Here is a 23,280-nt window from a genome sequence, read left to right as displayed (position 1 = left end):
GCCATAAATTACCTTTTCCAAAAGTCCACTTTATTCTAAATCCAAGCACTTCTCAAATCTTAAAAACACCACACTAAAATTCAAGCGTTTTCAAGGATTTCCAGCACCCGTAACAACCCTGATAGATTCAACATTGATGAGTGGATGCAGACGTGTCAAGCCTCAACAAAACAACATCATTTAAGTGTTTGTATCCATGGATACGGATACTCTTTTTACACAGATATCCCGCCATAATCACAGAAAGAAGACACCTCAATATGCAGCAATCGCAGCCTTTATAGTGAGAACGTTAATGACGTTGTGGGAAAGGTGGCTAGCGTCGGTGGATGCAACGTTACCTGCTGCAGAATGGGCCTGATGATTTTGAGCGGCAGCGGACTGAACTTGTTCTGCTTTAGGAAGTCGTAGAGGTTTTGCTCCAGCATCTCAAACACCAGGCAGGTGTGGCTGCGGTGCTGAAAGCACTCCAGGGCACGCACCACGTTGTGCTCGTCTGCATTTTCACCACTCAACCTGGACAGGATCTCCACCTGGGATGGATAAAAAGCAGGAAGAAATCAGTTCATTAGCACCTAAAACAGTCTCTGTAAGGTGCAGCGTTCCCGTCATGTCCCCATGTGTTCCCACAGCAACATTGCCGTCAGAAGCAATTAAGCCGACATAATAACAGCAAATTATTGCACACAGACAAAACAAAAAGCTCACGCATTCTCACCTCGATCTGTCCCTGACGTGCATAGGATGGGTGGTTCTTCAGTATTTTCACGGCCACCACCTCATTCGTCCCCCTCTTCCAGCACTTCACCACCTGCCCAAAGGTGCCGCGGCCCAGAAACTCCAAGACCTCGTAGCTGTTCTTCAGGGAGCACAGGACCTCGTGCTGGACCAGCTGGTAGTCGCCGTCCCCCGATCCAGTCCTGGTCACTGCGGGCGCTGCCGCCGCCGCCACCACCTCGGCAGTGCCGTTAGGCTTGCTTTCGGTCCCGTCCACCTTAGTCCCGGTTGTGCCGGTCACCGCCTCGACTCCGACTCTGACGGAGTCCACATTGTTCCCGGTGCTGGTTTGCAACATGGCCACGGGGGGAGGAAGTGCCGGCAGAGCGGATGCCTCCTCCACTATCTGCATGGTACCAACGCGGTTCTCCCGCGGACGTTCTCCACCTTCGCCTGCCTTCTGTTCACATCTCTGGGTGGAAACTGCGTCTAGAAGCTTGCAGTCCAAACCTCCACCACTGTCTCTCGGAAGCCTCACTTCCTGTGGGGCCCGGGACTCCTGGATCCCAGCTGGACCTTCTCCTCGCCTCTCCTGTCTCTGTAATCCTGCAAACGTGCCTTCCTCCCCCTCTCCGAGCTGTAAACCCCCGAGCGGCCTCCCTGAATCTGCGGCGGTTGAGGGTGGGGCGACGGTGTTGGGGTAGGCGATGCCGTAGTTGACCCCGATCACGTAGGTCTTGGAGGCGGGTCGGTGCTGAAAGGCTCTGCTGGTGTCGTCTTTGTGTCTGCTGGTACCGCTGCTGCTGGTTCCTAAGGCACTGGTTTGAGCTGAGTGCAGGTGTGATGGGTAGACCAAGACTTGTGAGGCCATACCTAAAAGGAAAAAAACATTTAGACTAAAGGTAACGCAAAGTTGACACAACGATTTTTATTTGAAATCTGCTCTCTTAGGATTTGTCTCACAAAAAAAAATTGAAACTCAATAAATGATTCGTCTTCTCTCGGCATGGGAATCCGATTCACGACATCCAGAGAAATGTAAGAACATGCTTATTCCATTGTCATTTCTGTATTTTTCTATGGGATCTTTTCTTTTTTTTTACATTTACTACTTATTATCAAGTGTTTTGAATCCTACATCCTCCTATCCCAACTCTTCTCCGTGCAGCACTTTGATTGGCTGTTAAACACAACAGGAAACGGTAATCCAACCCGCTACAATAAAACAACAAATTACAGTTTGAGCTACGCAAATAAATAAAACTGACAACTGAAACAGAATCAAACTACATTTCCTATATTCAACACTGCTCAAATTGCAGCAGAAAAAGTCCCGTTAACCAAAACATTCGTGTACAGAAAAGCAAACTCGTTAAGAGCAAAGCGGCAGTCATGTGATCATAAAAAGCTGCTGAAGTGAAGACGCATCCAAGCCATGGTGTTATCCTTTACTGGAAAGGGGAACTGTAATGGGAGACACCAACGCTGGAGGGTCACTATCACATAACAAGCAGCACCCATGGGTGGGGGGTGGATGACATGTCAGGAGGCACGTGGGCGTTCTGTAACTTGGGTGACATTTCACAAATACACCTATGAAGTGAAATGACTGATTCCATTGATTGATAAAACGTTTCTGTCGGGGATGCTGCTGAAATACCGTTTCATAAACGAGTGTAAACCAAGTGACTTCCTCCATTCTGCTTCAAAATCTGAGTTCATAAAAAGGTGAATTAAATTCAACCACGGGAGCCCGATGTGGGCCGGCTGTTCTTATTTCACGGCCTATGAAGCCGCTCTCTCTGTGTGATTGTAATCAGGCACTACACCTCATACCTGTGGGAGAGCTTCAAGACCAAAAAGGCGAGGTCATAAAGGCAGCGGGATGAAAATGTTTGCCTATGTAAAATATCAGCCATATCTTTACATCTACTTGTAAAAAAAATACCTATATGAGAGCGTTTACACTGAAAACAACCCGCATGGACACATGAATATGGATCAGGTGTCTTATAAACACAGTAAAATGATTATCTGCAATACGTTGGTGCTTGGTAAGGCAACACAAGATGGAAAAGAATCCACCGCACTGCAGTCGAATATAATCAGAAACCTCTAATTTAAATAAAACTCGCTCTGGCAAATATCTGAGTTGTGATGTATTTTTTAAAACCATATATGCTGTATAAAGCAAAAATAAAATGAACCTCAGGTGGGGTTTTTTTTTGGTAAAAACGTACAATATTTAAAACTTTTGTTCCCCATTTCCAACCATATTTTGTAAGTTTCTCTCCACGTTTCTTGAAGGAACATTCCTCTTCTCGCAGCAAGTCGTGACACCGTGATAACAGGCAGCGGCTGAGCATGCCAGCCTTCACTTCCTGAATATTTCCAAACAGAGACGTAGATTGTAGTCCGACAGGGCTCACGCTCGAGACTCAGGTGACTCCGGTGACTCCGGTTTTAAGGCGACATCACACATGTTACACGAACGCAGCAGCCAAGCTTGTTGACTTGCAGGCGGTGTGTTTTTGTTCTCCCTGAAAAAAGGCCTGCGGAGAGTCGCACACAGGCTCAGACAGGCCGAGGGGTGTGCCTCGACGCCAACGCGACAATACAACTCCGCTTCGTTTTTCATGCATCATAGAGCCGCTGAACTCTAGTCACCACCACCGTTGTGACCTTTGCTTTCAAACGAGGAGAAACTTCACTGAAGTTGAGTTTATTTTACCAGCAACCGACTCAAAGTGAGCTAACGCCGACTGCACCAACTGATGAATAACTATCTCCTGTTAAAACTGGAGGTTGGAAATTAAAATTCCTGCAACCAACAAAGTTTCCGAATGATGCTGCCATTGGAGATTACTGTATGCATGGTAAAAAAAATAAATAAACCCTTTCTTCATTCACCAACCACAGCTGCAAGCAGAAAAGCAACAAAAACATACTGCAATAAATTAAACTTCCCTTTCTGAGAAGAAATATTTATCACTTCTCTACCATGATAGTTAACTAGATGATATTCACAATAAACCCGATAAGTTTTACATAAATAAAATCGTATATTGTCCCATCCCCAATCAGCATAATCACAAAAATAAGCTTCAATCCCTTAAAATATAACAACAATAATCTTAAATCAGAAGGCAGGGCTCCCACACTGTTAAATGTCAGATTCCCTGACTTTTCGCTGTCTTTCACTGACTTAAAAACTGAATTTCCAGGACCTATAATGACGTAACAACAGGCCACATTTGTGTTGAACAGACAAAAACAGCCCCAGTATTTTAAACTCATTATAATGTGAGATTAATTAGCGTGGGAAATATTACATTTTGATAAATGGCAACACAGTACAAACAAAATTCCCTGATATTCAACGACACCCAGAAAATGATCAAAACCCTTGACTTTCCCTGTCTGGGAACCCTAATAATGTTTCCCTGCATAAAAAAAAAAAAAAAAAAAAAGAAATCAAAAATATATATTCCGTATATACCTGCACCTTTAAAGGGCTTTATTTTTATTTTCTACAATGATAGTGAGCTAGATATACCCCCCCCCCCCCCAAGTCACATGTGACAGGAAATTCACAACAATTACCTTAATACGTTTTTTTTAAATCCACCTTTTCATTCCTTTGGTGCAAGTCTGGCAAAATACGGGTGATAATAACTTGCTGATGCAACCCGACTAATGTCAAACAAGGCAAAAGAACCGCCCTGGATGACTGGCATGGTGCAAATACTTCACCCTGCCTATGCATGAAAAGGGTGCCATGCCCATCGGCCGTTGAGGGATAGGCTGCTGCTGCCAACACACACACACACACACACACACACACACACACACACACACACACACAGGACTATGTCTGGCCAAACCCAGGTAGCCCGATACGCCACCAGATCCAAGCCTGAAAAGGAGAGCCATGACATAGACGTGTGTTTTTGGTTTTGCATCAGCTGTAAAAAAAAAAAAAAAAAAAAAAAAAATGCCAGCTGTATGAGCAATTTGTTGCTGATCAATCTAGGAGACAGTTGACATGTGGGAGGGTGTGTGTGTGTGTGTGTGTGTGTGTGTGTTTGGGGGGAGGGCAACAACAGCCTGTTGAACACCTGTTGAAACTCATGTTGCAAGTGACAGGCAGTAATAATAATAATGGTGCTGTTGGGGGTGGGGGGGGGGGGGGGCGATCAAACTACACTAAAACACATGTCTGTAAACTTCCATATATACTGTATATCTATATACATATAACGTTAAACGTCTCACTTAAAACACACCTAAACTTAGTCGAAATAATCAAATAAAGTGTTGTTTTCCTCGTTAGCTTCAACTAATTAGCATTTAGCTGCTAAAAAAAAAGAGAAAATAAAGGGGAACAAACCTGAAGTTAGCTAGCTTAGTTAGCAAACACGCTAGCCAGTAACGGATTTCCAACGATCTTTTTTTCTTTTACTTTTAACATAGTTTGACACCCAGTTTCGTCGTTATAAAAGGACCACATACCTTCAGTAAGACCTGTTGATGGTATCACAAAGAGCGTCAACGGACAGGCTAGCGACGAGGACCCGCACCACAGTGAAACCCTGCACCGACGCCGCCGCGGCCGCCGTCACCGCCGCCGCCGCTGCTGCCGCTCCCGCTGCTGCTGCCATCTTGTTCAACGACGAGGAGAGCGACTTTTTCCACACATTTCAAGCCGCGATTAAACGCTCAATAACGGGGCTACTTCGAAAGCCAGACGCGGCCCATGGTGTCGACAGCACGTCGCTCGGGATTGCGGGTTTTTTGTCTCCGGTCGGGACGAGGAGTCCGTGTTTCTGAAAACTTTGTGTGCCGTGTAATACGCTTCCCTCCCCCCTCCCCGGCGGAGATCGCTGCTGCTGCTGCTGCTGTGGTCGCGCGCTAGCTCGCTCGCGCGCTGCTGCCTGCCCGTTCGGTAGCTTGTTGCTTCTCCGCATGTGTGGAATGTTGGGGAGGGGGGAGAGAGTTTCGTGCTGCCTTCAGGTGCTAGTCGGGCAAATCGGAATTACGAGCTCGCGTCGGCTGTAATCTCACGTAATAACCTCGCAGCGCTAAAACGTGAAATAGCACTATATAAAGTTAAGTGTATATAAATTACAGATTAAAATTAAGTACATAAGCAACAGCAAATGCTGCCTTCACGTGGTATCGGAATTGTGGTTTAAAAAAAACCGAAAATTGCATATTAAATCGTAATTACGAGTTACGCGACGGAAATAATTTTGATACTAGAGTTCACAACTCCGATACCACGTGAAGGCAGCATATACATCTACATTCACAGTACATCAAATACAATCACAGACTCCAAAGTAAATTAACGAATTCATTAATTCAAATTAACACGTTTACGCAGGTATGCCTTCATAATCCTACACACATATTCTGAAAAAAGCCTCCAAAATCCTGCATTTGCACATAATATTTATATTCTAACGATATGCAATACTCTGACAACACTCTTAAAAGCTGTTTAACAATCACACATCTGACCTCTATTAAAATAAATTGAATAAAAAACCTCCAGTAAAGTATTCCAAAGGGCATGAATCTTGAATAATGTACAAAATAATGGAAATATCTGGTTGAATATCATCTGATGTTTATTTAATCATCTATTGGGCTGCATTTAATAATTAAATTTACTCTAAATATGCCAGCATATGTCCAAATTGTTACATCACATCCTCTACTTGTGGATTTTCTAACAGAGCAAAAACTGCGACTGTCTCGGTCGGGTTCACTGCAAGTCAGCTGGCTTTGGTGATTTGATTAATGCAAATGTATGGAAGGGGGAGGGGTTTGCACAGTACAGCCTGGAATGAAGTAATATAGTCTTGAATGTATCACCCAAATGGAAATGTGACCACAAAGAAAGGAGCACACACTGGTTTAAGGATGTTTCCCTGGTTATATGGAGGCCTAAAGGTGCTGTCGACCGATCAGTTCTCTCGACTGGGCGACAAACGCAGGGAAGACCTTTGAGTGCAACTTCCTCCTCTCATGTGACCTCCAACAAACACCCCCGTTCATGATTAAATCATATTATAAACCGTCATATGCTGGTGAAGCACGGGACCATGCTCGTTTGCAATTATTGCTCGGCAGAAAATAATACAAGAATAAACTAGATTTTAGTATATTAATGAGAAAAAAAAGTTTAAATGGAGTTCTGGCTCCACCTACATGTAAACTACATGCAAGCAGCTAAAAACTCAAATCTGAGATCTGACACAAAGCACATAGAAACCCAACAGCGTTAATAAAACTGAGTCAGCCTGCGTGGGACAAACAAATACTTTATTGGTCGTGTTGGATGAACGTTAACAGGACAAGCGGGTGTGTAATTGTGAGTAAATATTACACAGTTATGTCAAAAAGTAAATCTTCTGAACATCTCATGAACCATCAGTATCAATAAGTGAAAATTAATTACAAATGAAAAGAGAGCCACAGTTCAAGTTGTTCCCAGAACGCCAGTCTAAAATACTGTAAAATAATCTTTGTGAAATAACAACATGCCTTATTTCTATACTGCAGTGTAGATGTAGTCATTCTAGACTATTGCGATAAGAGGAAGCGTTTATTTATAGAATGGACGTTATCATTTTGGTCAACACTGCTTGGTTAAGCCCCGCCCTCCCCCTGCCACTACGGAGGTTCAGCTCCTCGAAACAAACTTTTAATTCAAACTATTTTGACATAAACGGAGAGTTCACGCTTCCTCTTAGATCCATTAGTTGTGTGTTTAAAAGGAATAGGCGGAAAGGCGAGTCAAAATATGCTGCAAACCGGAGCGTATAGATGGAACTTTGTGTGTCTGCTTTGTCATTCTGCTGCTTCTGTACACTTCCATAATCAGACAGCATTTAAACATAATTGTATGAAAACAACTGCTGTGAAACCACACACCGCCGTTCCCCCGTGTCTTCGCCGTCTACGTCTGACTCTCCCCCGCTGTCAGTATGTCGTGGAGGATCTTCTGGTAGAACGGGGAGAAGACCAGCTTGTTGAAGGTGATGAGGCGACTGAAGCGAACGGCGAGCTCCTTCAGCTCCCGGCTGACCGGGGCCAGACCTCCCGGGAGCGGGGCCGGGGTCTTGTGTTGACTGAACTCCAGGGAGGCCAGGAGGTAGCTCTGAACCCGGGACTCTGGAAACAAAAGGAGAGGCGGGGTTCCTACACCTTTTCCAAAGTCAAATTCAAGCACTTCAAGGTGCATTTCCATGCTTTTCCAGCACCTTCCAGCTGTGGTAAACTACATATTTGTATCCAATCCTCAGTTTTCAGTCTACTTATTATTGCACTTGTTCATCACATTAAATGAGATGTTATTGTCCTCTCAACAACGAGATGAGAGGTCGTGGTACGTTCTTACCCATCAGCTTGCGGATGGTGTTGTCTGGCTGGACGATGGCAGAGATTTGCCCCCTCAGAGTGCTCCTTCGCTCGGCTGAGAACGGAGAGAAGCCGTGTTGGCTCAGACAGCAACTCAGCTCGACACACAGCTTCTCCCCGATGGTCGCTAAGGCCTCCTCCGCACTGAAAGACCTGGAGATGGCGAGACGGAGGAACAAACAGGCGTTAAAAAGGATGCAACACACCTTAAAATGCTTTAGTGAGCGAGTTTCCAAGTCCGAGCTAAATAGATACTACATAATAACAGAAAATTACAGAAAATGCTAAATAATAATAATATGAATACCGGTATATATATATATTTAAAAAATAATATGAAAATAATAATAAAAAAGAGATCAATGGAACAACGTACATACAAAGGCAAACAAAACAAACTACAACAAAAAACAAATAAATGAAAAGAGGAAAGAAAAAGGTGCACCACAACCACCTCATGTTGGAAACACATTGAGGTTTTCTTCCAGGTTGGTTTTTACATCACTTGCCAACACACACACAAAATAAATAAATACATAAAAATAATAAAGAAACCTCTTTTTAAAGTTAATTTATTGAAGGAACTTAAAAGATTCTCATGGCAAAAACCTTCCTAATTCATAAACACAGGAGAGAAAAACTCAAGATTCAGATCAGATTCAGATCTATTTTGCCTCTCTGGGCTTCCATACATGGTGGAGCAGGAGATATTATGGCCAGTTTATATGGAAATACCGTACGTGTACTCACGGTGTGTGCATGTCTGCCAGCATGGCGTTAACCGTGTTCTTCAGGGTCTCCATGAGGCCCGGCAGACCTGAGATGGACTCGCCCGTGGTGGTGTAGACGACGAGCAGCACGCTGGACAGCAGCACCAACTGCTCGGCCTCCTGGTGCATCTCCTGGAACCGGACCTGATCCATCAACACGGTCTGCAGACGGGAGGAGGAAGGATGGAGGCAGAAGCATTAGAAAGAGGACAGGAAGATGCAGTGAAGGCTGTGCAGGAGCATCGGAGGCTGTACAAACTGGTTTAGTTCTAAAAAGGTTTTTAAAATCCATATATAATAATATGCAACCTGCAAAGTCAAATTCAAGCACCTTCCAAGCATTTCCAGGTGCATTTCCATGCTTTTCCAGCCCCTTCCAGCTGTGGTAAACTCCATCTTTGTATCAATCCAATGGTCAGTATTCAGTCTACTTATTCTGTCACTTGTTCATCACATTAAATGAGATGTTATTGTCCTCTAAACAACCAACATGATGTTTGGAGACAGCTTTTTACAGAAGGACCACAAATGAAAGGAAAACTAATTCCACTAACAGATCCACAGAAATATAATCACCAACTATTTTCATCATCTGTTCATCATCAAAAGTCATTTTTCATAAAGAAATGTCAGGAAATGCTGTTTTCAGTCCCTCAGATATGGAGATCTTCTTTTCTCTGTTCTATCATAGATGTCATCACATACAACACACATTTCAAGACCTTTATTCTACATCCAAGCACTTTTCAAACCTTGAAAACGCCACACTAAGTGTTTTCAAGGATTTCCAGCACCCATACCAACCTCTGGGAAGGGGTCCGAGGCGTGGTCCCAGTCCAGCAGGCGAAGGTAGGCGTGGTTATGGACGTTGGCGGGGAGGAGGGAGGGGGGGTCAGATGAGGCGGCACTAGAAGCATCTCTCAGACATCTCACCGTGTCCTCCAGCCACTTCTCTGTGTAGTCTAAGGCATCTAAAAAAGAACAAAAACCTGGATCAGTTCACTTGTTTCAGCTTTACCCATATGCATCGATAACTGATGGCTCCTTTAATGGGGAGAGATTTCTTACTGGGTTGTTTCTCCAGAAACTCCTGGAACATGCTCCTCTCAAACTCGACGGACTGCTGCATCAGATGAGGTCTGATGCTGGTCACGGCGAAGTTAGCCATGTCCAGCTTCATCAGGTCCAGCACGGAGAAGGTCGCCCTTGGAGAGGAAAGGAAGGAAAGACATGAGATTTGTCATGAAATGACATCCTCTCAGATTGCACACTCGGGGTCCAGGTGGGGCTGAACTTTTGGGGACCAGTTAGCTCATCTCTTAACAATCCTGTGATCACGTCACTCCCGATGCAAGCCGACCTCCTGCTCCGTAACGGACTGGAATTAGATTACACAGTCTATAAATAAAACCGAAAGGCCGGAACATGCAGGACTAATAATAGTGTCTTGCTTACTTGAGCAGAGGCACGATATCAGTGATCTCCTTCAGCTTGTTGATGTCCTCGTCTCGGCTGGGGGCGCACAGCGAGCCCATCATCCCCACGATGAACTGGGACAAGCGGCCGATGTCGATCGCCCCGTTCTCAGCCTGCTGCTGGATCAGAGGCAGATCCAGGACCTCCTCGATGTGGGCCCGCAGACGGCCGTGGCTCGGCAGCAGGAGAGACAGCAGAGTCTGGGGGGGTTTAGGGTTATAGTCGGGTTGAAGGCAGATAGATGGTGTGACCTTCTCAAAATACAAACAGAGACTGTCTGTGGTCCACCAGAGGTCTAGATAGTAGTCCACATTAGTCCAGAGACCAGACCAGACTATGTGGAGGAACCAGAGACTGTCTGTGGTCCCCCAGAGGTCTAGATAGTAGTCCGCATTAGTCCAGAGACCAGACCAGACTATGTGGAGGAACCAGAGATTTTCTGTGGTCCACCAGAGGTCTAGATAGTAGCTCACATTAGTCCAGAGACCAGACCAGACTATGTGGAGGAACCAGAGACTGTCTGTGGTCCCCCAGAGGTCTAGATAGTAGCTCACATTAGTCCAGAGACCAGACCAGACTATGTGGAGGAACCAGAGACTGTCTGTGGTCCACCAGAGGTCTAGATAGTAGCCCACATGAGTCAAGAGACCAGACCAGACCATGTGGAGGAACCAGAGACTGTCTGTGGTCCACCAGAGGTCTAGATAGTAGCTCACATTAGTCCAGAGACCAGACCAGACTATGTGGAGGAACCAGAGACTGTCTGTGGTCCAAACAACAAGGTCTCTGCTGTATTTATGTCTAGATGACCTTATATGGAGTGTTGATGGAGCAGCTACAATGTTAGCGTAGCCTAGCACCATCAACCAGACTCCATTCAGAAAACCAGCGTTTTAACAGTAGTTATCTTGTGGTCTTGCAGACAGACCTAACAAAGCATGACTCAGCACTACTGATCACCATCATTATGTCTTAATTTCGGCCTCCTTTTTATACGTTTATTGATATTAAATCAGAGCGAGAGAGCGGGACACAAACAATCCAGAGGTCAAACTAATATTTGGGGTTACTATACATCCTGGTTTTTCCAAAAAGATTCTCACGCCTCACCTCTTTGATCTCAGCCAGCAGTTTGATGCATTGTCCGTAGGTTGGCGGATCCTCCTTCAACTGAGCTTCCAAACAATCCCAGAATGCTTCGTGCATGATCTCCTTCACCTTGCGCTCCAAACTACAGGAGGAACAGGAGGATTACTTCCACAGCAAAATCTTTTCAGGCCTCAAACTGTATTTGATTCAAACTCTCACCTCCCTTCGGGGGGCTCAGCACGTTTGACTTGAAAATCGTGGTTCACCATTATTTCGTGGGCCAAAGCCATGTTGGAGACTCTTTTAGCCGTCTCCATCAGCTCCTCCACGGAGACGAGCCTGGGGGGGCTGGCTGTGAGGAGAATCCATCTTTAAATCATTCATTAAACAGGCCTCTTCTCTGTCTTTTTTTAAATCTCTTCTTAAAACCCATCTCTTCTCCTTGGCCTTTGGCACCCAGTAAGATGTCTCCTTGTTTTAAATTTCTTATTTTCATTGCTTTTTATTGTGTGGCTTTTATTATTTTTTATTACTTTTACTCATGTTTTATGTCTTTTAATTTATTTTTTTGTATTTTTATGTAATTTTGGGCTTTTCTTCTGTACAGCACTTTGGTCAACTTTTGTTGTGTAAAAGTGCTTAACAAATAAAGTTGGATTGGATTGGATTCCAACAAAATTACACATCAGTACGTTTTTCCTCTTTCAGTGAGGAAGGTGGTCCCCGTCTTTAAATCAGCGTGGTGAAGCTGGACTTCTCTTCCCTCACCTTGAGGCGTGTTCCCCCTGTGCGGGCTCTGAGTATTTTCCTGGACCCTCTTCCTCACCGCCCCCTCGGGAACGTCCTGCGCCCTCGTCTCCTTCTTTGACTCCTTGTCTCCTCCACCCTCAGGGCGGTCTCCCTCGTTCGGCATGCTGAGCTCTGCACAACGACATCATAATGTTTAGGCTGCAGTCGATCAGCATAAATGCAGTAATAATATTCAGGTATTTATTTGTATTATTATTTTTTATTGAAAAAAAGAAAATTATATATGTTGTGCTATATAATGTACTCCAATTTTGATTTCAATAAACATTTGAAAGGGAAAAAAACAAAACAAAAATCTACTCACATTTTCAAATCAGGTTCGTTAATTTAGTTTTAATGCATTTGAGGGGAATTATTGTTTTTTGCCAGAAGAAATGTCCTTCATAGGTATACTTCATACTTTGAGTAAATTTGAGTTCTACCCTTTTAACAGCCTTTTTGAACACAAGTATCAGTACTTCTACTTCAGTAGAACGTCTGTACTTGTGACACCTCTGATTATGCGACACATTAAAAGGAAGTAGTTTTTTTCTAGCTTGGCATGCAGTATCATACATGTTAAGGGTCGACGATGGTCGGTGCAGATATTCAGCATTTTTAATGATTATCGTCAATTCTTTTATAAGCCGCTTGTGCATGTTGACATGTGCACTGGTGTTTGCACATGCATACTTGCACTGTTTACAATTTACATTTACACTGTTTTATGTTGTTTTTACTTATGTCTCAGATGCTGCCTTTTAAATTACATTGTTTATATACTATTTATCTATTTTTTTCATACTTCGATATCACATTGTTTGGCATTCTGTGGACAGCAAAAGAAGAATTTCATGGTACAGGGGAACATGTTTCTTTACGGTGCCTATGACAATAAACCCTTTGAATCTTAATTTTAAAATGAGCTGCTTTGGCTCTCTTCTCTTTATTTTGTACTTCATAGAACTTCAGGGAACAATTGCATTTATTTACTAATTTCTACATTGTGTCACCTTCATAATAATGCTCCCTGCAACTTTTTTGTGTACAGGTTCATTCGGTGAATTAAACGCTAAATAATAATTTCAACAACGTTGTTATTCTAAATCTGGACACATTTGTACAGTTCTTTATTTTATTTTACTATAGTAGACAAATATCAGTTATTGGTCTCCTAGCTTAACAAGCATTATATTTCATGTTACAGAGCAGATAGGAGATGAGAAAGGAAATGCAGGTTTTGTTGTTGTGATCTCTGAGAAGATGACATCACCTCGACTCGTGGGGGGGATGTGTGTGTGTGTGTGTGGGGGGGGGGGAGCTCTGAAAACGACGGAGGGTAAACAAAACAAAGGCTCCTGGTACCGGGGGGCTGTCATCCCAGCATCCCAGTCCCGTCGGCGGCTACATTACTAACCTTACAGCGGGCGCCCCCCCGAGGGGAAGAGGTGGGCTAGGCTAGCCGGGAAACGTATCTACCGTTAGCTTGACTCAACAAAAGCCCCGCGAGCGCAGCTGCTCCGTCATGGCGAAGTTTTCTCTGTTTCGGGGTTTTATTCTTTAGCTAATTTGCCCCGCGGCTCGGCGCGTCTTCGGCCGAAGGGAAAGTCTTTGATTCCGGCGGCGGAGGGAAACTCTCTCCGGGCTCACGGATGTCGCAGCCTCCCTTCTGTCTGACGGACGGAGGTTCGCCGGCCGCTCTGCACACCAACGACTCTTCTCTTCCGGTTTTGGGGTGGGGCTAACGTCACGTAGCAGCCGAGCCCACTCCCAGGCATGTACCGCGCGCGCACACACGCGAATTAACAGGGTTTCCCACGGGTCAGGGACGTTTCTGGAATATCAGGGAATCTTTAAAAAAAAAAAAATTTCAAACAGGGAAAGTCAGGGGGATTTGATCATTTTTCTAGTGGATCATTGTTTGTAGCATGTTTAAATTTTAGTTGCCATTTAGAAAACAATATATGTATGTTCTTTATGGGGTACAAATACTCTGCCAATTCAGTTTTTTAGTCTAGTTTTTTGAAAGTCAGGAAAAAGTCAGGAAATTAAAGATTTGATTTAGAGTGGGATCTCTGATTATCATTTTGGTATGACATTTATATTTTATTTAAAAACAGAAAATAAGATACTTTGAGATAAATACATATTTTTATTATTATTATATTAAATTATTACATATTAATTATATTAACCTCTATGTGGTTTGAACATTTTAAAATTGCAAAATTTTATTGAAAGTACACTCTTTTGCTCGACTGTAAACTACCATCAGTGAAGTCAATCAATCAATATTTCCATCAGAGAAAAACACATTCACATATATTCAAGAGAAACCCAAGTCAGCACTTTATTTATTTCAAATAATAATTTCATTTCAATAAAGCAAATTACACGAATAGAAGTGCGATCACATGCTGGAGGGTATCTCCATTTATGTTTCTACCATAAATGGAGAAAAGGCAAAACACCACCAAACACCAGATTATAGCACATTAGCAGCAGATTCGTCAAAATACTGCTGAAATATCTCCGGGTGGGCTGCATAAAACTGGCCGAGCAGGCGCCTCTTCTCTTTGGAAGCGATCCTGGTGTCCTGGTGGATGCCGTCTAGCAGAGCCCACAGTTCCATGTAGGTGGTGGTCTTTGTGAAGTCCACGTTAGTCCCACCGGGGACCCGTTGGCAGAAGGTGAAGCCTGAAGCTGAAGGACAGAAAAGAAGAAGAAGAAAAAAACGTAACCTGATAAACGTATGCTGAATATTTTTGTTTTTTTTAAATGCTCGTTTTTGGTCTCCACCAACTCCAGGAAGGGGAATATTTGTCCGCTAAATACTCTCAGTTATAGTTGCTATCTTTGTCTGCAGTTTGGTGTTACAAAACAAAACAACACACAGATTTTATTTTTTAAAAACACTCGCAATAAGTTAATCGTGGTGAATTTTCGTGATAAATCTTAAATATCGTCATAGACTGGCATCATGGTACACAAGTGAAAAACAGAGACTGATTTTAGGATCAAAGAAAAATATAATTTCATTTATGCAGGGAGATAAGATGGTGTATATATATATATATATACACCATATATATATATATATATATATATATACACACTGAAAAACAAATTTGCATATTTGCTAGTTCATAAAAGTACCAAAAGTAGGTTCATAAAGTCGCAAATTTGCGAGTTTATTAGGATGCTAACAACGACATCTATGCTAGCTAACGTCCCACGTCCTGCTGGACTTCCCCGGAGAGCATCTTTTACCAAGCTTTTCATCCCCTTGTGGACGTCCCAGACACGACCTCTGGCCTTTTACAGACAGTGTTGTCACGCAATATAAGTACTTTAGTCACATTCGTTTGTGTTTGTTGTGAGTTGTTAGCTGATGCTATAGGCTACGACATCGTTGTGGAAGGCTACCAGAAACAAACCAATAAAAACAACATAAATCACTATCTTGCTTGAGTAGTAAGTACTTATGCAAAATACAATTTTGCCACTAGATGGGAGTAATTCCTACACACTGTCCCTTTAAATCATATTTAAGATTATTTTATTGTTATTCCATCAAAAAAGGAAGCTCACATAAAAAACGATGCATCTCAGGTGCAATAAAAATGTTTGTTTCTTCATGAAATGTATGTTGAGATACAAGAGCATATTTTTGATATTTTGTGCTTACCTGTCACGTCGGGCTGCTTTGACCGTCCAAGGCTCGCCAGCTTGTCGCTCACTCTTTTGTGCAGAGTCGGCGGTATCTGGGGCGAAGAGAGAATGGCAATTATTAAAATGGGTTGTCAATTTAAGTTCTCCACTTAACCTCTCTTTTTAGCCACCGAAGCCCTCACATAAATTAAACTGCGTTATACAACTCAATTCAAGGAATTGCTACATAAATACTTTAAAGCCGGCTGCAAACCAATAAAAGCAAAACAACTCCTGGGATGACGTTTTTGCTGACACATTGTCGGGGCCAGATTTGAGGTTTTTATTAGCATATATTTAAAATCAGAACACATGCAAAAAAAGAGTGTGTGCAGGGCATTCCAAAACTTTAAGATGATCCAAGGAGATGCATCAATCTGTTACACTTTAAGAGGAAAACAGCCTTTATTTGTGAAAACCTCTTAAATTAAGATTAAACATCTAATAATACAATGTGTAAACAAGAGGCACCTTTGTGTCATTAAATGCAACAGATTCAGCATTTTCATCAACATGGGGGCCCCTAGTGGCTGTGTGGGCTCTATGCACCCACGTGGTCCGCTTATAGCAGGACATGGCTCTGGTAAAGACTCAAAAGAACGTAGTCCCTCACCTTAAAAACGTCCTTAACGTTGCTGAGCATGAAGGCCACCATCAGGTCCTCGTTCTCCTTTGGGAGGACCCGGCTGTGGAGGATCGCCCTGGAGAAAGACCTTTCCACCGCGTGGCGGTTCTCCACCTGCACGCCAAATAAACAGCTGATACAGCACTTTTTACTTGTTTATCTGAAGCAGGGGTCGGCAACAAAAAGACAATTTTTAAAATGTTCTTGTTAATCATTGCTTTAACATCAAATGTAATTTTTTCTAAAAACTCCAAAATGTATCCAAATGTAGACAAAAGGCCAATGGTAGGGTTTTTGTTTTTAAAACGATGAATCATACTGTGTATTATATATTTTTTTCCAGTACGTTATGAATCCATTTTTCCCTCCTCCTCATCCGACAGCAGACATGACGCACCAAAGGCTGATCAGCTCTTTTAATAATAATAATGATAATAATAAAAATAACTTTATTTACCATTATTTAGCACCTTTAAAAACAACAGTTTACAAAGTGCTTTTTTTACCGTTTATTTTAGGTAGAGTTTAAGATAAGATAATGAAATATAAATAATTAAAATAAATAATAATAATAATAATAATTCATAAATAAAAAAAATAAATAAATTTAATAAAAAAATAAATACGACTAAAAGTTAGAAATTAAAAAAAGTTGAAACAATGACATCACATAAAAGTCTATAAAAGTGTGACACTGCAAGCCTGAGCTCCTCAGCCAGTTTGTTCCAAAGCAGACTTACTGCTTCATGTCATCCATTAACCCAACATGTGCCTAAAGGTCGCCGACCCCGACCCCTCACCTCTCTCTCCAGGCGTATCTCTTGCGGATCGGCTGCCAGAGCCATGAAGGTGAGCAGCTTGTGCAGCTCGTCTCTGCGGCCGGGAGGCAGCAGCTTCAGACTCATCTGCACAGCTTCCAGAGCCACGGCCAACTTGGCGTTCACTGAGGAGGCAAAGGGGCGGGTCAAGTGGAGTTGGATCTGAATAAGGCCCTAGAATCGTGGCGGTTACCCAGCAGGTCGGTGACGGCCGTGAAGATGTCGGTCATGTGCTCGGGCAGCAGCGGTGGCCGGTCGGCGTGGCCGTAATGCTTCACCAGGGTGGCGTGCAGCAGCAGCTTGCACTGGGCCGACCCACTCTGGGAGAGACGGGGGTGCTCCTCGCCGGTGTAGACGTCTGCAGTGGATCCAGGAGACGTCGCTGAAGCCAGAAACACAGAAGTTAGCATCACATCGGGTCCCTCGACACAAAGCACATAGGGGGTTTTGGGGAATCTGGGGTCGGGGGTTTGAACAGAGGTCTGACCAAAGGGGCGGGGCTTTGAACAGAGGGCAGAACGAAGGGGCGGGGCTTTGAACAAAGGGCTGGACGAAGGGAACTGAACAGAGGGCAGAACGAAGGGGCGGGGCTTTGAACAGAGGTCTGAACAAAGGGGCGGGGTGTTGAACAGAGGTCTGAACAAAGGGGCGGGGCATTGAACAGAGGTCTGAACAAAGGGGCGGGGCATTGAACAGAGGTCTGAACAAAGGGGCGGGGCATTGAACAGAGGTCTGGACAAAGGGGCGGGGCATTGAACAGAGGTCTGGACAAAGGGGCGGGGCGTTGAACAGAGGGCTGAACGAAAGGGGGCGGGGCTTTCAACAGAGGTCGAAACAAAGGGGGCGGGGCTTTCTCAGTTTGGCGATTCGTTAAAAGTCAAAGTCTCTGTGGATTTTCTTGAAGACCAACCCTCCCCTCTCTCCCATACTGATACTCATCCAAGTGCTCGCCTCCATCTTGAGAACCGGGACCAGGATCCGGGTCCTGCGGGAAACAGTGAGGCAGCTCTCTGCTCAGCTCCACCACCGGCTGATCCGGGAGGAAGTCCAGGCAGTCCAGAGCGGCCCGGAGCCACTCATCCTCCCTGAGAGAACCCACAAGCAAAAACCCACCATGTGGTTATATGAACATTTAAATAAGGTCACAAGGTCAAAACAACGTACTGCGAGTCCCTGAAGGCCTTCAGGATCTGTCTGTCCAGGTGGTGGCTGCTGTAGATCAGGTCTGGGTTGCTGTGGGCCAGCAGGTTTACCGGAGACGGAGGGGACGGAGCACAGCTGCACTGCAGCACCCCTTCCAGCAGGGGGAGCTCCACCAGGTCTAACAGCCGGAGCAGAGTCAGCTCCTGCCACACCTCGTCTACCACTAGGGGGAGCAAGACAACTAATAAATAAATCACCCTATACTATAAGACCTTTTTTTTAAATTGAAATTGGAGTACATTATACACAACATATATACATTCTATTTTTATGTATGTATATATACATACATATACAAATATAAGGCTTTTTAAACAGAAAGAACATCTTGTATTTTAATCTATCTTTCATTAGGAGAAAAACTATTATTAAGAGAGTTAATTTATGTTTTTTTTATCAGAGGTTAAAGTGCCCTACTCGATTGAGGTAAAGCAGAGTCGGCCTGCACCCGGCTGGGACTCGGACCGTCCACCAGAAGCCCCGGAGACACGGCGGCGGCCGGGGCGTCCAGTCGGTCGGCTTCTGTGGACGTCGGCGTAAATCTGACCGGAGTGGACATCTGAAGGTGGGAGACAGCCGGACATGTCTGCTCTTCCTGTCTGTAATTTAAAATACGGAGACGAAAGCTGTTTAAAAAAGTTTAAATTAAATAAAATGTATCACTGTCAATCAGCAGGTAAGCCCCGCCCCTAACGGATTGAAGACCACTTGAAACTAGAGATTAAGAATGTTTACTGAGATAATACATCAAGAGAAGTAGGACCATTTTCTCATAGACTTCTATACAACCAGAGAGGAGTCGCCCCCTGGTGGCCAGCAGAGAGAGGTAGGACCATTTTCTCATAGACTTCTATACAACCAGAGAGGAGTCGCCCCCTGGTGGCCAGCAGAGAGAAGTAGGACCATTTTCTCATAGACTTCTATACAACCAGAGAGGAGTCGCCCCCTGGTGGCCAGCAGAGAGAAACTCGTAAACTGGTTGTGTGTGATGCATTCTGGGATAACGTCCACGTCGTACCCATCTGAAGGAGCGCTGCAGAACAGCCCTTGAATCCCGTTCACAAGCGCAACTCTTTCCAACTCGTCGACTGAAGGAGAACAGCCGCCAACAAACCTACACGTGGAAAAAACACAACAAAGCTGCAATTTTAACACATTCATGACCAGCGAGGGGGAAGAGAGCGTTTGCGTGTACGTCACCTGTAGAGGGCGCTCTTGCTGTCCTGGAACGCATCCCGCTTCTTGACTTTGCCGAACACGCCGCCGGTGCCGACGGCCTCAAACACACCGCGGTCCAAAAGAACCTGGCAGACGCTCGCCAGTCTGTCCCGGGACACGCCGCCACCTTCCATGTAGACCAGCAGGGAAGAAGAGGTTAGGAACTCAAGCATTCAAGGTGCATTTCCATGCTTTTCCAGCCCCTTCCAGCTGTGGTAAACTCCATATTTGTATCAATCCAATGGTCAGTATTCAGTCTACTTATTATGTCACTTGTTCATCACATTAAATGAGATGTTATTGTCCTCTAAACAACCAACATGATGTTTGGAGACAGCTTTTTACAGAAGGACCACAAATGAAAGGAAAACTAATTCCACTAACAGATCCACAGAAATATAATCACCAACTATTTTCATCATCTGTTCATCATCAAAAGTCATTTTTCATAAAGAAATGTCAGAAAATGCTGTTTTCAGTCCCTCAGATATGGAGATCTTCTTTTCTCTGTTCTATCATAGATGTCATCACATACAACACACATTTCAAGACCTTTATTCTACATCCAAGACCTTTCAAACCTGGAAAACATCACACTAAAATTCAAGGGTTTTCAAGGATTTCCAACACACACACGCACCCTCGAAGACCTTGAGGCGGCCGATGTGCTCTTCCAGGACGTCCACGGCCTCCGAGCCCAGGAAACAGTCTCCGTGAGACTTGAGGTGGACTCGGCGCCGCTTCACCGTCACGGTGGCCTTGAGGTGGGCGATCAGGCCGGACCACATGGAGGAGGACTGGACCGGCTTAGTGGCCACAACGTGAGCTGGGGGGGGGGGTGCTTTTAGTCCATCATTGTCCAAGATGCATGGAAAACAAAGACACACGCGCAGGCCTCAGAGCTGCAGAAACACCTGGTTATTAATGTTTGATTTGCTCACCTCGAGGACCCGCGCACAACTTCTCCGCGAGCTTCAACGCTGCAGCTCTCTCCTTTATCGAAGCCATCGCTCTCTCTCTCTCTCTCTCTCCCCCAAAACACACGAGCAGCAGAAGTTTTGGTGCACGAGGAGCAGGAGGAAGCAGCACTTCGCCAGGAGCAGAAGCTCCCTCTGTTTGTGTGCTGTTTTAATATCCTACCGCCAGATGGCGCCAGCGGCTCACTGTCACACAGGAGATTCACCTCGATTTCATATTACAGGCTCAAACATGAATGCATGAATGAAGGAATGAAGGAATAAATGGGGGAATGAACACATTCAGACCTGCCTTCAGTTGACCGAGTGAGTCTACTTTCTTGTTATTCCCTTGATTCATTAAATTATTTCAATTATTTATATATAAATACATATTATAAAATAATTACCAATACATAAATTAGGAATTATGTATGCATTCATTTAATTATTAATATGCTTATAACAATTTAAAACAAATAAATATGGTAAAATGATGATTATTTATATATACATTTATGAAATAATTAAAATGTAAATTTAATTGAATCAAATGCCACAAATAAAAATGTATCACCGTGTTATCATCACCTGTGTTGGCATTAACATTAACAGTTAATATACATTTTGCTGGTGGTGCTGCTGGTGTCACATTAATAATAATACATGTATTTATAAAGCGCTTTAGGTCAAAGTGCTGTACAACAAGAAGAATACCGTAGATTAAAAGTTCAGTAAAAACAAGAACAAGTCAGAAAAAAAACATTTCCAGTAAAATTACAATCAATTAAACAAAAAAAACAAAACAAAAAAACACAGCAACGTATTAATGAAGTGGGCGCATGGACTTTAATTATATAGAGACAAGGGAGAAATATTTAAAGCCAAAAGAAGTGCACTTTATTACTTTTTTAATATATATATATATATATATATATATATATATATATATATATATATATATATATATATATATATATTTCAGTGTCCTCTGCGCTCTGCCGACAGTTTACCATATAAGGTAGTCCACCTAGCGGGCACGCGCGAGCTCCTTCTGCTTGCGTGCATTCCTCTCCTGCGTCACGAGGGCGCTGTTGTTGGTGAAGGCGCGTCCTTCTGGCTTCCGGTTAGCAAAGGTGACGTAGCGGCATCAACAAACCACACATTTAAACCTGAAACAGACTTCTTAAATTCACAGCGACTTCAACATATTTTTTAAAAACAATATTACGTTGAAAATAAACCGACACGCTGCCTTATTTTTGTGTTTGTATGTGAGCTACCTGGAGGCTAATGCTAGCTAACGTTAGCTGTCTTTAGCTGTCTGGTTGGATTTACAGTTATTATGGCTAACGTCTAATTCTGGTGGAAATTAAAATAGGAAAGTGCATTTTTAGTAAACGTTTCGAGACAAGCTACGTTGTTTTTGTGGTTTATGTGAGCAAATTGGAGGCTCGTGTTAGTATATGTTGTGTTTTGGTTAGCTGGTTTAAGCTAGCTAGGAGTAGTTTAATATTTTTCTTTTCTTTTTTTTCTTCATCCAGTAGAGTGTACCATTATAATACACACTCCATTTCAGAAGGTGAAATGCACACTTAAAATGTGTTTGCCAACTGCCATAAAAAAGAATATATTTTGATTTTTTTTATTAGATTATATTAGAAACAACTTTATTGTCACTAGAGTACAGATACAGAACCAATGAAATGCAGTTGACGTCTAACCAGAAGTGCAAAAGAAGCATTTAAAAGCATTTAAATACCAAAGTACTATATGAGTACAGTGTTTCTGTGCAGTTAATAGGCAAGATATGTATTATGTACAACAGTGTAGTTATAAATACAGGTTTGTCAGCAGTTTAGGGGGATTATAAATAGACATTTTATATAAATACTATATATATACACATGTAGTATATCTTTGTATATTGTGCAAGTTTTGGTCTGCAAGGCAGTAAACGTAAACAGGTGAACATAGGATTTTTTTTTTGTAATATGGTCCAATAATCTTTTGATAAATTGTCAAAAATCAAAGCAGACATTTTAACTTATTAAAAACCTATTTACTTACTGTAGTACTTGTTACTTAGTACTTATTGTAAGTCGCTTTGGACAAAAGCGTCTGCTAAATGCCTTTTATGTAAATATTTAAAAGCACAGCCTTCAGCCATCATCGATCATTTTATTTTCCACACCCTGCTTACTGTGACATGATGGAACGCCGGGTCAATAAGGCCGGTTGTATTCCACTTTTCACACCAATAACTAGTAATTTGATCTTTTATTTCATCAACATCGGCTGTAATGTCGAACCTTGTTTCACAACGTCGGTGCTGGTTTAACTTTCTTTTCAGTGCGTTACAGGAAGATAATCCACATAACTCACACCAAAGGTAATACACACATCACGCCGCGTGATGGAAACGTTCCCGTTCGATGGATCGCGCTTCTTTTTAATTTATCCTTTTTTTTTTATGGCTC

At 43.2% G+C, this 23,280-nt stretch overlaps 3 protein-coding genes across 4 annotated transcripts in view; all 3 read right to left on the bottom strand.

Annotated features, from left to right (window-relative positions):
• The window catches only part of hipk3a (homeodomain interacting protein kinase 3a), a 28,583-nt gene extending 22,923 nt beyond the window's left edge, over nucleotides 1-5,660 (bottom strand). Inside the window, exons 1-3 of one of the 2 annotated variants that reach the window (XM_084017365.1) lie at nucleotides 5,230-5,660; nucleotides 719-1,590; nucleotides 342-533 (exon numbers count right to left, since the gene is read on the bottom strand). In XM_084017365.1, the coding sequence (XP_083873491.1) occupies nucleotides 342-533; nucleotides 719-1,588 (1,062 nt within the window). In that variant the 5' untranslated portion in view covers nucleotides 1,589-1,590; nucleotides 5,230-5,660. The remainder of the gene's footprint in view (nucleotides 1-341; nucleotides 534-718; nucleotides 1,591-5,229) is intronic. The other variant, XM_084017364.1, reaches the window with a different exon arrangement.
• A 1,372-nt stretch (nucleotides 5,661-7,032) lies between these two features.
• tcp11l1 (t-complex 11, testis-specific-like 1) lies at nucleotides 7,033-13,997 on the bottom strand. The gene is made up of 10 exons (XM_084017013.1): nucleotides 13,687-13,997; nucleotides 12,249-12,401; nucleotides 11,700-11,832; nucleotides 11,502-11,622; nucleotides 10,371-10,591; nucleotides 9,984-10,120; nucleotides 9,720-9,886; nucleotides 8,896-9,077; nucleotides 8,126-8,298; nucleotides 7,033-7,899 (listed from the first exon to the last, which is right to left on the bottom strand). Exons 2-10 carry the CDS (start codon nucleotides 12,391-12,393, stop codon nucleotides 7,685-7,687), a joined length of 1,494 nt encoding a protein of 497 aa, XP_083873139.1. The 5' UTR covers nucleotides 12,394-12,401; nucleotides 13,687-13,997; the 3' UTR covers nucleotides 7,033-7,684.
• A 671-nt stretch (nucleotides 13,998-14,668) lies between these two features.
• On the bottom strand, nucleotides 14,669-20,898 carry LOC311018927 (DEP domain-containing protein 7-like). Its single transcript, XM_084018046.1, has 12 exons — nucleotides 20,786-20,898; nucleotides 20,485-20,670; nucleotides 19,827-19,971; nucleotides 19,645-19,740; nucleotides 19,044-19,225; nucleotides 18,588-18,789; nucleotides 18,359-18,508; nucleotides 17,617-17,771; nucleotides 17,406-17,548; nucleotides 16,594-16,719; nucleotides 15,958-16,033; nucleotides 14,669-14,972 (listed from the first exon to the last, which is right to left on the bottom strand). The coding sequence occupies exons 1-12, from the start codon at nucleotides 20,850-20,852 to the stop codon at nucleotides 14,755-14,757; spliced, it is 1,746 nt and encodes a 581-aa protein (XP_083874172.1). The 5' UTR covers nucleotides 20,853-20,898; the 3' UTR covers nucleotides 14,669-14,754.
• Nucleotides 20,899-23,280: the final 2,382 nt, after the last annotated feature.

Source organism: Eutrigla gurnardus, assembly GCF_963514095.1.
Source record: "Eutrigla gurnardus genome assembly, chromosome: 9".
Lineage (NCBI taxonomy): Eukaryota > Metazoa > Chordata > Actinopteri > Perciformes > Triglidae > Eutrigla > Eutrigla gurnardus.
The sequence above is the reverse complement of the archived record's forward strand: the minus strand, read 5'-3'. Positions and strand labels throughout refer to the sequence as shown.